The sequence below is a fragment of the Coregonus lavaretus genome, assembly GCF_964263955.1.
Source record: "Coregonus lavaretus genome assembly, chromosome: 18".
Lineage (NCBI taxonomy): Eukaryota > Metazoa > Chordata > Actinopteri > Salmoniformes > Salmonidae > Coregonus > Coregonus lavaretus.
In genome coordinates, this window is record NC_140005.1 from 39,007,935 (window position 1) to 39,025,549 (window position 17,615).

Sequence of the window (17,615 nt, forward strand, 5' to 3'; positions counted from 1 at the left end):
GAGTTGATCAGGCTGTTGATTGCGACCTGTGGAATGTTGTCTCACTCCTCTTCAATGGCTGTGCGAAGTTGCTGGATATTTTGGCGGGAACTGGAATATACTGTCGATCCAGAGCATCCCAAACATGCTCAATGGGTTACGTCTGGTGAATATGCAGGCCATGGAAGAACTGAGACATTTTCAGTTTCCAGGAATTGTGTACAGATCCTTGCGACATGGGGCTGTGCATTATCATGCTGAAACAGGAGGTGATGGCGGCGGATGAATGGCACGACAATGAGCATCAGGATCTCGTCATGGTATCTCTGTGCATTCAAATTGCCATTGATGAAATGCAATTGTGTTCATTGTCCGTAGCTTATGCCTGCCCATACCATAACCCCACCGCCACCATGGGGCACTCTGTTCACGACGTTGACGTCAGCAAACCGCTCGCCCACACAACGCCATACACGTGGTCTGCGGTTGTGAGGCCGGTTGGACGTACTGCCAAATTCTCTAAAACAACATTGGAGGCGGGTTATGGTAGAAAAATGAACATTCAATTCTCTGGCAACAGTTCTGGTGGACATTCCTGCAGTCAGCATGCCAGTTGCACGCTCCCTCAAAACTTAAGACATCTGTGGCATTGTGTGGGTGACAAAACTGCACATTTTAGAGTGGCCTTTTATTGTCCCCAGCACAAGGTGCACCTGTTTCTTGATATGCCACACCTGTTATTTTGACAAAGGAGAAAGGCTCACTAACAGGGATGTAGCACATTTGTGCGTATGGTAAATTTCGGAGATCTTTTATTTCAGCTCATGAAACATGGAACCAACACTTTACATGTTGCGTTTATATTTTTGTTCAGTGTACATGTGCAATAGGTATGTTTATGTAATGTTTGCATTTAGCTTAAGTCAGACCTGGTGCAACAGTTTGCACAAACACATCAAATATATTCTTATACAGATAGAGACAGACCAGAGGACAGTTGCATTGCATTACATCATCACCACCCTCACCATTGAAAGGTCCATCTCTCCAAACTGTAAATTCAATTGCAGAGGGGTCTGTATCTTTGTGCATTGGGAATATGATTGTAGCGTACTCTGCACATACACTATGCCCCTCAGATACCCATCCAGATTGCGATTATCATAATGTGTTGCCATGGCAATGAAAGTGATGCCCAGAAAGATTTGGACTACAATAAATGTGCCTTTTTTTCTCTTATTATATATATATTTTTACTGTTAGGTCGACTGACTAGCTGTGACGGAAATTGAAAATGTAATATTTTTCACTTTTGGCCTTTATTCTGAAGAAGGTTATTGTGACTCATGGTTGTTCTCTCTCATTGTCCTGTCTCTTGCCTTTCCCTTTTGACGATGCAGGAACATGATCAAGTGGTGACAGGTTCCCCTTTTGTCCTGGATGATTCAGAGACCATTGCAAAAAGAGCAAGTCTGATGCTTTAAGCCCACTGTTTGATGAAATAATGAAGACACACAAATGACTAGAGGGAGTCCGACCAGCAATTGATTTGATTGTGCCAGGCCGGGCTCAGACTTGCTGCGCTCTGTTAAAAAAAAAGACAGTGAGTGACTGTGACTAGCTCTCGTTGTCTCTCTCTCCTCCCTGCTGCAACGACCACCACAGGGTTTATCAAGCTGTCCGTGTTGCTGAAGCTGCAACATAATTACAGCCATTTCTGACTGAAAAGTTCTGTTACCGAAATCCCTCATTTGTTTAGGAAAAACATTCCCTATTCCCTCAACCTTTGCTCTCTGTACGTGACACATGTATGTATCACATTCACGTGACCAATAGGGCCTGACCTATAGCATATCATAATCACATCAATAAATTGGTTATAACAAACTCTGAACACCGTATCAGCTAAATGGATGCAGAGGACGTAACAAATAAACTCGAAACTGTGGAATGTTTAGGCTACTGGTTGCTCATGAGGTAAAGGGGAAGTCAGATGTGTGGAATAAATGTGACTAGTTGTGGAAAATACTGGAGATCAAGAAAAATAAGGTAAGGAGCAAGCGCTGCGTGCATATTATGTGTGCCAAACAGGTGTTGTTAGATTACAATATAATTTTTTCGGACCGTTTGGAACAATGTAAACAAATTATAAGTTTTTTGTAAAGCCTTTATTACAGCGAATAATAAAAACAGTCGCATTCATTTGTGAATGGAATTTCCAAAGTGGAACGGTTTATTTATTGTTTAAGGAAATTATTCAAGGCTCACTTTATTTTAAAACTAAAGTGCTTAATTGCATTTCAAATCATGAATGACTTATAGTACCAGTCAAAAGTCTGGACACACCTACTCATTCAAGGGTTTTTCTTTATTTTTTACTATTTTCTACATTGTAGAATAATAGTAAGACATCAAAACTATGAAATAACACATATGGAATCATGTAGTAACCAAAAAAAGTGTTAAACAAATCAAAATATATTTTATATTTGAGATTCTTCAAATAGCCACCCTTTGCCTTGATGACAGCTTTGCACTCTCTTCTACAATGTAGAAAATAGTAGAAATGTAGAAAAACCCTTGAATTAGTAGGTGTGCCCCAACTTTTGACTGGCACTATATATACACTGCTCAAAAAAAATAAAGGGAACACTAAAATAACACATCCTAGATCTGAATGAATGAAATAATCTTATTAAATATTTTTTCTTTACATAGTTGAATGTGCTGACAACAAAATCACACAAAAATGATCAATGGAAATCAAATTTATCAACCCATGGAGGTCTGGATTTGGAGTCACCCTAAAAATTAAAGTGGAAAACCACACTACAGGCTGATCCAACTTTGATGTAATGTCCTTAAAACAAGTCAAATGAGGCTCAGTAGTGTGTGTGGCCTCCACGTGCCTGTATGACCTCCCTACAACGCCTGGGCATGCTCCTGATGAGGTGGCGGATGGTCTCCTGAGGGATCTCCTCCCAGACCTGGACTAAAGCATCCGCCAACTCCTGGACAGTCTGTGGTGCAACGTGGCGTTGGTGGATGGAGCGAGACATGATGTCCCAGATGTGCTCAATTGGATTCAGGTCTGGGGAACGGGCGGGCCAGTCCATAGCATCAATGCCTTCCTCTTGCAGGAACTGCTGACACACTCCAGCCACATGAGGTCTAGCATTGTCTTGCATTAGGAAGAACCCAGGGCCAACCGCACCAGCATATGGTCTCACAAGGGGTCTGAGGATCTCATCTCGGTACCTAATGGCAGTCAGGCTACCTCTGGCGAGCACATGGAGGGCTGTGTGGCCCCCCAAAGAAATGCCACCCCACACCATGACTGACCCACCGCCAAACCGGTCATGCTGGAGGATGTTGCAGGCAGCAGAACGTTCTCCACGTCATCTCCAGACTCTGTCACGTCTGTCACATGTGCTCAGTGTGAACCTGCTTTCATCTGTGAAGAGCACAGGGCGCCAGTGGCGAATTTTTCAATCTTGGTGTTCTCTGGCAAATGCCAAACGTCCTGCACGGTGTTGGGCTGTAAGCACAACCCCCACCTGTGGACGTCGGGCCCTCATTCCACCCTCATGGAGTCTGTTTCTGACCGTTTGAGCAGACATATGCACATTTGTGGCCTGCTGGAGGTCATTTTGCAGGGCTCTGGCAGTGCTCCTCCTGCTCCTCCTTGCACAAAGGCGGAGGTAGCAGTCCTGCTGCTGGGTTGTTGCCCTCCTACGGCCTCCTCCACGTCTCCTGATGTACTGGCCTGTCTCCTGGTAGCGCCTCCATGCTCTGGACACTACGCTGACTGACACAGCAAACCTTCTTGCCACAGCTCGCATTGATGTGCCATCCTGGATGAGCTGCACTACCTGAGCCACTTGTGTGGGTTGTAGACTCCGTCTCATGCTACCACTAGAGTGAAAGCACCGCCAGCATTCAAAAGTGACCAAAACATCAGCCAGGAAGCATAGGAACTGAGAAGTGGTCTGTGGTCACCACCTGCAAAACCAGTCCTTTATTGGGGGTGTCTTGCTAATAGCCTATAATTTCCACCTGTTGTCTATTCCATTTGCACAACAGCATGTGAAATGTATTGTCAATCATTGTTGCTTCCTAAGTGGACAGTTTGATTTCACAGAAGTGTGATTGACTTGGAGTTACATTGTGTTGTTTAAGTGTTCCCTTTATTTATTTTTAGCAGTGTATATATATATATATACATACATACACTGCTCAAAAAAAAATATAATATATATATATATTTTTTGCTACTGCTCGACTAAAGAGATCTCAGTCAACCATTGACCAGTCGACTAAATGGGGTCAGCCCTAAAATGTACGTCAAACAAAACCAATGATTGCAAAGTTAAACAAACCATGCAACTCTATGGACTACTTTTTTAAAAAAAAATTATAAAACACATTTACTTGGAGTGTACATGCAATGTTTGGTAACAGAAAGACGGCACAAAATGTCGTGGAAATTGTTACACTTTTTAAAAGTTGTCCTTGTGCATAGAGTTGTATGGTTTGTTTAACTTTGCAATCATTGGTTTTTGTTTGGCATACATTTTAAAGTGAAAGATCTGAGTCTCAGTATCCCACCTGCTAACAGTTCCAACTGAATTATCACTGCCCATGTGAATATCATCATGTTCAATGTTGCTGTCTGAATCCTCTCTTGAATTTATCTCAACTCACACTCACCGTGCTTCTAGGCTAACAGCGGGGGTTAATATAAACCTTGCGGTCTCCCTCTGAACTCAAACAATGTTTCACTTTTGAAATGCGATCTCTCCTGTACCATAGAGAGTGAATGTTGTCCAGACGAGACATTAACATTTTCTGAGCCAGATGAAATCACCCATCAATATTATGGATATATTCAATTAAATGTCAATTGAAAAAAGCTAAAACAAATGAAAATGCGGCTAGTTTACTGTCATTCCAGGTCCAATGTTTGATGTGACTGTGTTAGCTGAAGTTGGCTAGCTAGCTAGCAAGTGACAATAACATTAGTCAGCCTGCATAGCAACCGTTTATGTTAGAACCATATAATTAGGAATTAGAATACATAGTAATTGAATAAGATCTCTATGGTTAGAACAAACGACCAGTTATTTTGCATAGCAACATGACCAGAATGATGTCCGGACTATATCTTCTTGTGGAATTGTATGAATTTATTTATAAGAATTATGGTAATGTATGGTAATTCTTTGTCATTGTTATTTTAATATGTTGTTAACTGTTTTATAAAAGCAATAAGGCACGCAAGTCAGTGCTATATAATGAATACAGTCATAGGTAAGTGGGTTGACTGGCCGAACAACGGCATTTACCTGCCACTGTATTCATTATATAGCACGGCCTTGCTTAAATATGAAACCCTTTCTACAGCAAGTCAATTAAGTTCCAGACTGCAACATTAGAGGAAGCTGAAATGATCAATGAGCCACAACCGTGACTATTGGTCAACTCAGACTCATTCTCACAAGATGTGGTGTGTATGAAACGCTGTCTATGCACGTGCATGTGTGAGTGTGTGTGTCTGTGTGTTTGATGGCTGTAGTGCATCCTCATATCCCCTGCTGTGTCAATCTCAGAACCTAATGTAAAGTGATGGTGGCCTGAAGTGGTCCTTTCACTGCTGGAGCCAGTTAGTTACCATATGATCAGGAAGTATTTAACCTTTATAACAACATTCCTTCTGCAATTAGTCCTGCTTCAGTGTGTGTGTCTGTGTGTGTGTGTGTGTGCTGAGCTGTCTCATTACTAGCATAGCTCACATGACACATGGATAAGGACACAGCATACAGGGTGTCAGGCAGGCACACTTTAAACACATGCTCACACACTTTCATTCCCACCTTTCCCACCCAACCCGATACCTTTCACTGGTACTCCATTGTGTTGGAAAGGCCCCCAGGCCATAGCAGGTTTTTACATGGCTGCAGGCAGCTTTTACAATAGGACCATTAGGACCCATGTTTTCGACCTTTCTGGACTGCCCTGTAAAACATGCCTGACCCTTCTGGTCTCTTCACAGGGTGTCTCCCATGAATGAACGAGGCCAGTGGACATCCAGACATCTCTATCAGCACCGGCAACCTCTCAATACAGCAGGAAGAGGAGTTAAAGGGAAGAAGATTGGGTTTTGTCTACGTCCAGTCCAACTCCCTGGCTGTTGGTTGCACATGTGATTTCCGTTAAAATATGCAACCCCCTCTCCTAGGGTGTGTGCTGTGAACATTCTATTCCTTTTGTGTTCAGATAGGGCCAGTTAAAGGGGACGTTGGTTGGTGGGTTGTGTGGTTGGGGGACTGTTATGCACCTAGTACCCCATAGCCCCCCCACCTCAACCTTGCACCGTTATTCATGCTAGCCATGAGTTTACCACCCCAGCAGAAACTAAACAGTAAGAGAACAGGCAAGCGGATCTCATTTTTCAACGACCAAGGAGTGGCAATGAAGGAGACATCCTCTCAGCAGCATCCAGAAGGTTCTTACTACAGCCTTGGTGCCCCAGCCTCAGGGCCTGGTCCTGGGCAGAGTGAGGCTGCAGGCACCGTCACCTCCACAACCTCCAATCCAGAGGCCCCCCATACTGGTATGTACCTCAACTCAGTGATCTTCAGCCCAGAGAAAGGAGACCAGAGTCGGGGACATTACCAACAGACTGTACCCATGAAGTGGGCTCACCAGGACCCAGCAACCCAACCGCAGCCTCCACAAAGAACTGGGACTGGGAACTGGACACAGGGTGTCACTATGGCTAACTGGGGACAGAACTTTGCTCCGTACCTAGGAGGCGTCGGTGACTCACGGTCCCAGATCCAGACTGCGTTTGTCAAGCAGCAGATCCGTGAGGGGCCTTCACCCCTGGAGCCACAGCAGCCCCAGCCCCCTAGTAGGGCTGCAGAGAAGCAGCCGCCCCAGCAGCAGCAGGTGGTTAACCTTAACCCTCTCCCTGCTGGAGGAGAGGCCTACAGAGACACTAGGAATGTGGCCAAGGCTCACAGTCTAGAGTGGGAGCAGCAACAGCAGCATCATGCTTCCCAACAGCAGTCCCAGGCGTTCCCACAGACCCTTAAACCTGGTGCTCTAAACGCCCAGCATAGCACATCCAACCCTGGGGGAAGCTCTGTGCTTCAGCCCTTCCAGCTAGCCTTCGGCCAGCCCAAGCAGCACCTAACGGCTGGCTACTACCAGGTGTTTCAGGGGGGCAACCGGACTTTACCCAATCTGAACTACAACGTCCAACAACCCCAACCCCAACAATCCAAACCCCAACCGCAACCGCAACAGCATCCACAACCCCAACAGCATCCCCAACAGCATCCACAACCCCAACAACATCCACAGCTCCAGCTGCAACAGCAGGAGCAGCAGAAAATACAACAACGTCAACAGCAACAAATATTACAGCAACAACAACAAATGCAACAAAAACACCATCAGATGCAGCAGCAGCAAATGCTTCAGCATCAACAGCAGCAACAGCAGAAAATACAACTACAGATACAACAAAAACAACAAATACAACAGCAACAAATACAGCAACGAATACAACAACGACACCAAATACAACAACAGCAATTGCAGCAACAACCACAACATGTACTAGAATATTACCCCAACAACCAGAACCCACCTACCCACCCACACCCTCACTCCCAGCCGCCCGTGTTGGTGCACTCCCAGGAGACCATTCCTCCACCAACCCCCCCAGACCTCCAGGAGACGTCCCCAGACTCTCCACACATTCCCCCCCACACAGACCCTCAGTTCCCCCCCACACAGACCCAGCTCCAGCCTCCCCAGCTCCAGCTGCAGCCTCGACGGTCCAGGAGACTCTCCAAGGAAGGTGGACCACCACCAGTTGACAACCCTTTCGTCATCCCATCTGATGGGGCCCAGAACGGGGCCTCTGAAGGGCAAGGTGGAGCCCCCAAGGTGGAAGAGGTCCACGCTGCCCAGTTGGCCCCTACAGGGGTCATTCAGAGCACACACAGGAAACTGAGGGTTTCCCAGGAGGTTAACCTGGAGACACTGGCCCAGAAAGCTTCAGAGATGGAGTCACTACCGCCACACATTGTCAAGGTAAATATTGCTGCATGTCCTGGTGCTCGTGGTGCTTGTGATAATGCTTTGAAGGGTATAGTGTAGTTACATGATTTAACAGGCATATCCCACCCTCAATTCCAACTAGGAATGGACACTGTTATCCAGATATCCGGATATCTGAACGGAAGTTAGTATTAGATTACTTGAGTGAGTGTTACGATTTGACAATGAAAAAGCTTAGTTATACATTAAATTAGATTTATCCTTGTGAAATTGTTACCTACAAGGATATTATACCATTTAGCCCTCCAGCCTACTCTGACATATGCTACTCTCCCCACTTCAATAGCAATTACAGGCACATACCTAACGGAGTTTCCACAAGACCTGACACAGATCAATGCGTTTTTTAAATCTATCTGGCTATCCCCAAAAAAGTCATGATAATATTTGAATATTGAAATATTGTCAAATGCCAACCCCTAATTCTAACCCAACTTTTCATGCATACACATGCACTCGCTTACAAATCTATTCAAACACACAGTGCTGAAGAGTTGTTGGGCTGGAGGAGCTGCATTAATAAAACATCCATTTTGTTGTTGTTTACCTGGGTATAATTGCAGAGCGATTATGTCTCCCTTATCTAGAATTACAACAAAAACAAAAACCTTAATGCATCTGCCAAGGCCAACTGAGTCAGAAATTATGTTCTTTATGAATGATTAGCACTTTGCTGAGCGGAATAAGCAATCATCAGCCCAATAGAAAAACAGCAGAACTGAATGATTTAGCAGTACAGAACATTACAGTGCATTTTTTTGTTTACATTTGAGTCATTTAGCAGACGCTCTTATCCAGAGTGACGGTCTTCAGGTACAGCTAAATTGATAGATAATAAGCACTACTCCTGATCTTTTTGTGTAAAGAAATTGCTAGAAAACAGTGCAAGTTTTGACCTATTACTCTATAATACATAACAACATGGTGAGTGATGATGGTATTGCTGTGATATGCAGCCCTGGTCTTCCCCTACCTGACTGTGTAGTTAGCTTGTAACTGTGCATTCCATCGTGGGTGCCTCATGCCTTACCATATACAATATAAAATAGGACTGCTACGTTGCTGAATGCTGACTAGACCCGTTTCACTCTGCACTCCTCCCCCATTCATTCCACCATAGGGCTGAAACTCCACCTCCTGGGGGACTCTGTTGGGGAGGGGTACAGGCAGTGGAGGGCAGGAGCGCTGGGGTAGGGGGCCGGGGTGCAGTGCTCAGCAGAATATATGCCTCTCTTTCTCCTGTCTCTCCTGTCCTGGTGTTGGGGCTGGAGGCTGGACTTTTCCACTGGGAATAGACAGTGAATGGGGCTCCAGCACCAGGCCATGCTGACTCCTATAGGCTTCTGCCACACTCACTCACTCCTCGGGGCTTCAGCTGATGAAAGACTCTACTAGGGATGTGCAACAACCTCACTTCATTTTAGGATGTTTATTTAGGGAATGGAAATTCACTTTCCGGCAATATATTTCTTTTAGCTTCCGGGCAGTATAGTTCTGCTGAAACAGGTTTTCCATAACTCTACTTCAATACAGCAACACAAAGATGGTAATACATTACGCAGTAAGGAATAGCTATGGTTGCTCATTTGATCTGTAAAGGAAGCCTGTTCAGGTAGCTTCAAGTCAGGTATGTGTATCTGTCTATCTCGTCCGCAGGAGCAGCCACACAGGCCCTGGAGCCCCCAAAGACCAGCGCCAGGGCGAGGGACCATGGAAGGGGATTCAGGAGGTCACAGCGCCAAGCAGCCTCGTGATGAGAGCATGATGCCCCTGGTCATCCCTGTGTCAGTCCCCGTACGGAGGCCAGACCCCCTCTCGTCCTCATCCTCCCCAGACAGGGAGCACTCTATCCTGGGCACAGGCTGGCCACAGCGACCCTCCACGCTCCAGGATATGACCAGCATGGACCGCAAACCCTCCGTCATCGTCACCCGCCGACGATCGCTCAGGAACTCTCTGACGGACAGCTCAGGACAGGTGGGTCCAGCAAGTCTTCCCCTCCCCTCCCACCTAACTAACGAGCTTGGTTCATGCCCCCCTTCTCCTATAATCCCTCATATCCTGCCACCATCCTCTCTCCCACTCCCCCTTATCCAGCACCCCACTCTCCCCTGGTTCCCCCATGTTTCTCTCTCCCCCCTTGCCCTCATTCCAAACCTCCCTCCCCCCTGCTGCCTCAGATCAGGTCAAGCAGATTAGCAGGGGTTATCCACACTATAGATGGAGATATAGCCTGCTACTGTACTGTACATACAGTACAATGTATGGGGGGATATGTACTGTACAACTACCAGGGTGGGGGTGAACTGGACATGTAATGTATGGGGGGATAATGTACATAGGGTGGGGGTGAACTGGACATGTAATGTATGGGGGGATAATGTACATAGGGTGGGGGTGAACTGGTCATGTAATGTATGGGGGGATAATGTACATAGGGTGGGGGTGAACTGGACATGTAATGTATGTGGGGATAATGTACATAGGGTGGGGGTGAACTGGACATGTAATGTATGGGGGGGATAATGTACATAGGGTGGGGGTGAACTGGTCATGTAATGTATGGGGGGATAATGTACATAGGGTGGGGGTGAACTGGACATGTAATGTATGGGGGGATAATGTACATAGGGTGGGGGTGAACTGGTCATGTAATGTATGGGGGGATAATGTAGATAGGGTGGGGGTGAGCTGGACATATTGTAGAATGTATCCTCGCTCTTTAGTATCAGACCAGATAAACAACTCACTTACAATACATCTCTTCTTACTAACTGGTGTATGCTAGTTTGGACATTGGAACAGTGCCGTGTTGTCAGTTATGTAAATATGTTTGTACTGATGTTCTACCTCCTTCTTTAGAACGGCGGAACCCAGGGAGGGAAAGACGACGACGACGGAAGAAAGTCCAAACGGCGTCCCCGGCCCGAGCCTCTCTTCATCCCGCCTCCCAAACCTGGCACCTTCATCGCCCCTCCTGTCTACTCCAGCATCACTCCCTACCAGAGCCACCTCCGCTCCCCTGTCCGGCTGATTGACAACCCCCTAACCATGCCCCCCTACACCCCCCCGCCCATCCTCAGCCCGGTGAGAGAGGGATCAGGTCTCTACTTCTCTACCTTCCTCTCCTCTGCTGCAGCTGCTGTCTCCAGCCAGGGTCTGCCTCCACCCATAACACCCAAATCAGCCACACGCAGCCTGCTGAGATCCAGTGAGTACCACTACCTGGGGTCCTACTGGGGGTTGTAGTTCAAAGATGTTCTACCTAAATCCTACTGGGATTTGTAGTCCAAACATAACTCAACCTGGGTCCGACTAGGATTTGTAGTCCAAACATATTCTACCTGGGTCCTGCTGGGGGTTGTAGATCATTTGGCACCAGTTTCCCAGACAGTTTAAGACAAGTCCTGGACTAAAAACCACTCTCAATGGAGATTCTCTCATGCTTTTTAGTCCAGGGAAAGGCTTAATCTGGGACCTGGAAACCGGACATTATGGTTTGAACAAGCTATCCTCAGAATGAACTGTAGCTGTGGGAGTTGAACCATAACATTATTCTTTCATATAAACTTTTCTTGAGCAATACGCATGAGATTAGCTCAGCTCATACTAAATATCTTCTGCTGTAAGAAGATAAGGAGGAGATATAAGGACAGTGAATTTAAAAGTTTAGCCAGCAGCATACCACCCTGCATCCCACTGCTGTCTTGCCTCTGAAGCTAAGCAGGGTTGGTCTTGGTTGGTCCTGGATGGGAGACCAGATGCTGCTGGAAGTGGTGTTGGAGGGCCAGTAGGAGGCACTCTTTCCTCTGGTCTAAAATAATATCCCAATGCCCCAGGGCAGTGATTGGGGACATTGCCCTGTGTAGGGTGCTGTCTTTCGGATGGAACGTTAAACGGATGTCCTGACTCTCTGTGGTCACTAAAGATCCCATGGCACTTATCGTAAGAGTAGGGGTGTTAACCCTGAAGTCCTGGCTAAATACCCAATCTGGTCCTCATGCCACCTAATCATCCCCAGCTTCCAATTGGCTCATTCATCTCCCCTGTAACTATTCCCAAGGTTGTTGCTGTAAATGAGAATGTGTTCTCAGTCAACTTACCTGGTAAAATAAGGGTTAATAAAGAAAATACAAAGTTAGTTTTTTGTGTTTTTCAGACAGCGTTGACATAACCCCACCAGTCCTCTCTGTGATCGGCGAGGCCACTCCAGTCAGCATAGAACCGTGAGTACAGAACACACACACACTAGGGTTGAATATTTTCCTGAAAATCTATACATTTTTCTTCCCGAGAAAATTGCAACCATCCTTGTAATATCCCGGTATTCTACTGGTTTCTTGTTGAATTTGTCACAATTTAATCAACTCAAAGTTCTGTCAAAGTCACCACACAATTTGTTGATGTAGCATAGTTTAAATGTAGACCTAAAGTATTGTGAAGTTATTAGCCTACAGCCTAGTTAAAATTACATTTGTTTTAGCTTACCTTTTGACTTAAAGATGTCAGCCAGCTTGTTGTCCCTTTTTCTCTCCCCTTGCACCTGGCTCAGGGGGATTTTGGAAGGTTGTGGCTGTTTTTACTTTAGGATAACTTGCTTATTGTGGTGACTTTGTCACAGGGAACACTTCCGATTCTCCACCAAACAAACAGACAAGCAAATAGGCCTACACTCTGGGTTGCTGGGTTGTTTGGATGACCAATCTGCTGGGTTGCAGGCATTGGGTCACTTAGTTGAGTTGTTTTCTTTAAAAAGAGCACAGTTGGGTTGTTGATGCTGGGTTATTGAGATAAGACTGGAAGCGTGGCTTAGTTGGGGCGTGGCTTTCAGATAGTTATTTTTGGCCCCCCGTGAGAGTAACATTTAATCCGGTTCATCTGTTCTATTGTATTGTTATCACATGTTAAGGTTGAACACTGATACTTTTGTAGCTTTAATGAGGCTTACACAAGAGTATGAGTTCTTCAAGAGCCTATGCATAGCCCAATGTTGGGATAGTTACCACTTTGTTACAATATGTAAATAATAATGTTATTAATTTTATATTAGTATATGTAAGTGCAAAAATATTAAAGGAAAATAATAATGTGCAGTGTACAAAGTTAACATTAATGACATTTACTCCCACGAGTGGCCAGAAATAACTACCTGAAAGACACGCCCCTAATAGGCCATGTCTCCTGAAAATAACCTATGGATTAGAGTAAAAAAAGACCCAGCTTCTGGGTCAACGCAGCATGAACGTGAATATAAACCCAACTAATTGTTAAATTAACCTGTTTGGGTAATCCAAACCACCCAACATGTTGGGTAATTCACGCAACCCAACTGGCTGGGTCAAAATAACCCAGTTTGGGTTCTGTCCAATATTTACCCAGCGCTGGGTTACCAGCTAACCCAAATTGGGTTGTTTTTAACCTATAATTTTTTTGTGTAGTAGCAGAGATTCAGCACCGTGGATAGCGCCGTGGTTGAGCAAATCCCTGCAAATCTGACGAGTCAAGCCTGTGCACTCGCTTTTGTTATTGTAACATAATGGAACGATGTTGCAAATATATTAGGCCTATGTAGAACAAACATGCCTGTGACATGTAGAATAAAGAATCACGTCAGTTCTATTCATTACATTTCTATCTGCAACTTGTTTGTGAAAGTAGCAGATAGAAATGTAATGAATAGAACTGACGTGATGTCACAGGCATGTTTGTTGTACATAGGCCTAATATATTTATCTCTGGACGTTCTACAACGTTGTGCCCTGCTGAATGCGCCCCAGCTAGCCCACTCTGCGAGGAACGAGGAGGGACCTGAACTGAGCTAGCAGTCTGCAGGCCTTTGCAGTTTGTGCACAGGCAGGTAGCAGGCTAAACAGTGGAAGCGTTCCAGACAAAGCAACCATTAGCTATATTTGGAGTATCCTGAGGGTAATCTGATAGATTTACAGCATAAATTTTATCCTGTAGCTTTGGGTGCAGAGATTTATTTTTTAAAGATTAGCTTTGGCTTATTTCTGCAACACAGCCAGCCCCTGGGTAGCTAAATGTCTGGATAAGAACGTTTATTCACATGATATTTCTTTAAATAGAACATTTACAATAGTTCCAAAAGCTTCCCTGTCAATGACAAAAATATGATCTAGAGCCCTCAATTTCAAATCTGGACCCCGAAGCCAGTTCCACTGCATTTTTCCATTGTTCCCCTCTAATCAGGGACAGATTTAGACCTTGGACACCAGGTGGGTGCAATTAATTATCTGGTAGAACAGAAAACCAGCAGGCTCCGGACCTCGTAGGGTAAGATTTGAATACCCCTGATCTAGAGTTAGCCATAACATGGCTGTACCCTTCACAGACACCAGAATAGTGAAGGCTTTGCCATAGCAGGGCGAAGATGGTAACCTCATGCTCATTTTTTTAACCACTCTCTCTGTCTTCCCAACCAGCCACTGACTGTACATTCTGTCATCTCAGGCGTATAAACATTGGCGTCCGGTACCAGGCAGAGGTTCCAGAGCTGAGGCAGCGTTCATCGGCCAAACACGACCATCACAAGGCTGAACTGGTCTGGGCTCCTCTCCACGACCTGGAGGGTAAACCTAGACACCAGGAGAGAGGTAACAGACTAACATATCAGCTGGCACGTCTTTAATACTCTGTCATAATACTGTCAATAACCAGGTTGGTATTTATCAAATAGAAATGAGTCTCAGTAAATCAAACATTCAGTAGTGATTTGAAGACCCCAATGCCAACAATGGGCTGATTATGCTATCTCGATCTTGATCCCGATCTCTCTTTCTCTCTCCTTCCCTCCCTCCCTCCCTCTTCCCATCCCCCTCTCCCCCCTCCTTCTCTCTTTCTCCCTCCAGTGGATGACCTCATGCACCTGTCATGCTCCAGCGCTCTGCACGGAGGAGGGACCAATCAGGAGCTAGCGCTGCACTGCCTGTACGAGTGCAAGGGTGACATCATGGTGAGCAATGCATGATGGGTCATGTTGACTGAGGAGGGATGACGGGGAGGGGATGAGAGCTGGGTCGTGTTCATTAGGGCACACTGTAGCGAAATGAAAATGAAAATGAAAAAGAAAAAGAGTGTTTGTGATTCGACAAGTGCAGATTGTATCTGTCCGTTTGTGATAGTTATCTTCCATTTTGTGTCTACTGAGAACAACCGTGGCTTTGGTGGGTGTGATTTAACTAGATGCAGGCTGTGTTCCAATATCCATACTAGTATATCAGCTAGCGATACCACCTCCGAATGCATACACAATATAATAATATATGCCATTTAGCAGGCGCTTTTATCGAAAGCGACGTACAGTCATCTATACATACTTTTTACATATGGGTGGCCCCAGCGGGAATCAAACCCACATGGCCACTCTAGCACAGCACTCTCTTCCTACTGCAAACACATGGTGTATGGTATGGTAAGGGGTGGGTTGTGATGTCAACAGCTGTGTAAACTGTGTAGTGAACATGTAACAGGTATGATACAGTACAGGGGTTATTGAGTTCACTATTCCTCCTAGTAGCCACGTTCTCCTTGAATCTATGTACATTTTACATTTTAGTCATTTAGCAGACGCTCTTATCCAGAGCGACTTACAGTTAGTGCATACATTATTTTTTTTCATACCCCCTGTGGGAATCAAACCCACAACCCTGGCGTAGCAAACGCCATGCTCTATCAACTGAGCTACATCCCTGACGGCCATTCCCTCCCCCAGCTTCTGGGTCAACGCAGCATGAAAGTGAATATAAACCCAACTAATGGTTAAATTAACCTGTTTGGGTAATTCAAACCACCCAAAATGTTGGGTTATTCACGCAACCCAACTGGCTTGGTCAAAATAACCCTGTTTGTGTTCTGTCCAATATTTACCCAGCGCTGGGTTGTTTTTAACCCAGCTTTTTTTTGTGTAGTAGCAGAGATTAAGCACCATGGAGCAAATCCCCACAAATCTGACCAGTCAAGCCCGTGCACTCGCTTTTGTTATTGTAACATCATGGAACGATGTTGCAAACGTTTGCGGACACAATGTACCAGCCATTTTGTTAACAGTGAGTAGCAGTTTATATTGTGAGCCTCTGCCAGTGCCACAGATAGTTTGGAGATTTGTGAATGTGAGATGGAGATTGCCTTCAGTAACTGCGTTGACAGTTTGTGTGTAGCCTACACATGATATGATTCAGCTGGGCACAGACAAGGCAACACTCCCTCCTTAAACATCCCTCGCCCCCTCAGCATCAGCCATATCAGCTTACACCAGGGGCCTGTTCATTAGTGCACAATGTAGCAAAAAGTTGCTATGTTGAAAACGTTAGTTTGTCTAATGTAGTAACACGTTCTTTCCACCATAGGGAAATTAGCGTAATATAAAATAATTCCCAATGTCAAAATAATTCAATTTTTCAATTTATGATGATAGTTAATGAAGCACACTCACTGTTTTTTACAACAATTAAATACAAGTATTACTGCTTTAACCATGGAGAGAGTTTAAAAATGCTTGTAAGCACTATTTAACGGGCGCTCGAGAAAGAGCTCCCATAGTGACTGTGCCCATTCATTAATCCTCCCTAATCTGTGTGTTGTTTTGTTATAAGATATGCCCAGTGCTCCATCTGCCCAATGTAGAAAACAGACCTACACACATACACTGATACAGTACACACACACACACATACACTCTCTCTTACACACACTGACACACTGAAGTAAAGGTTCAGCAGAGTGTTCAGAGAGTAAGAGCGAGAAAGAGCGAGTGAGACAATGAGATAGAGGAAGGGAGATGGATAAAAAGAGCATAAGGAAGAGGGCCTTATAGTAGTGGCTCCAGCTTGCAGCATTTGGCCATGTTGTCAAGGAGACAGAGGGTGGTTATCAGTGTGTGCGGTGCACCCACTCTCTATCTCTCTCTCTCTCTCTCTCTCTCTCTCTCTCTGCAGCAGTAGGCAAGCTGTTGCTCTTTTACAGTCACTCTCCCTGTTAATCCATCCCATCATAATTACCAACAGATCAGCCTCAATATCAAATAATCGGTCAATATCAATGTCAGCGTCCGGTGTGTGCTCTGAAAACTAACCACGTAGCCCTTGATTTCAAATATTGCTCAGTGACTCATAAGCTGTTGATATTTTTTGTTATTGTTGTACAAAACAGCAAATGTTTCATGTGTTACTCTTGAGAGTGAATTTGTGAATGATTTGGGTTGATAGTGTTGTTCTTGGTTTTCAGGGAGCGTTGGCCCTCCTGCTGTTGAAAAACCCCATCTTCCCTAAGAACCACCGTCTAGGAGACTACCACTACTCAGGTTTGTCATGCTATAGATTAGGACACTATCTCTGCAGTATTAGCACTATGGGTGCTGGCCATTTCCTACTGTGTCTCTAACTCACTCTGTGGTACCCTATTCCTACTGGGTTATGTAGTGTGTGTATTCCTACAGGCAAGCCTGTGTGCATAACTCTGTGGGTCCTTTTACTGAATCTGAATCA

At 45.1% G+C, this 17,615-nt stretch overlaps 1 protein-coding gene across 1 annotated transcript in view; it reads left to right on the forward strand.

The window, feature by feature from the left end:
• Positions 1–17,615, forward strand: part of mideasb (mitotic deacetylase associated SANT domain protein b) — a 31,330-nt gene that overhangs the window by 3,720 nt on the left and 9,995 nt on the right. The window contains exons 2-8 of the mRNA XM_084181666.1: positions 6,032–8,085; positions 9,769–10,089; positions 10,975–11,323; positions 12,272–12,338; positions 14,584–14,726; positions 14,982–15,085; positions 17,356–17,431. Coding sequence (XP_084037792.1) covers positions 6,361–8,085; positions 9,769–10,089; positions 10,975–11,323; positions 12,272–12,338; positions 14,584–14,726; positions 14,982–15,085; positions 17,356–17,431 — 2,785 coding nt within the window. The 5' untranslated portion in view covers positions 6,032–6,360. The remainder of the gene's footprint in view (positions 1–6,031; positions 8,086–9,768; positions 10,090–10,974; positions 11,324–12,271; positions 12,339–14,583; positions 14,727–14,981; positions 15,086–17,355; positions 17,432–17,615) is intronic.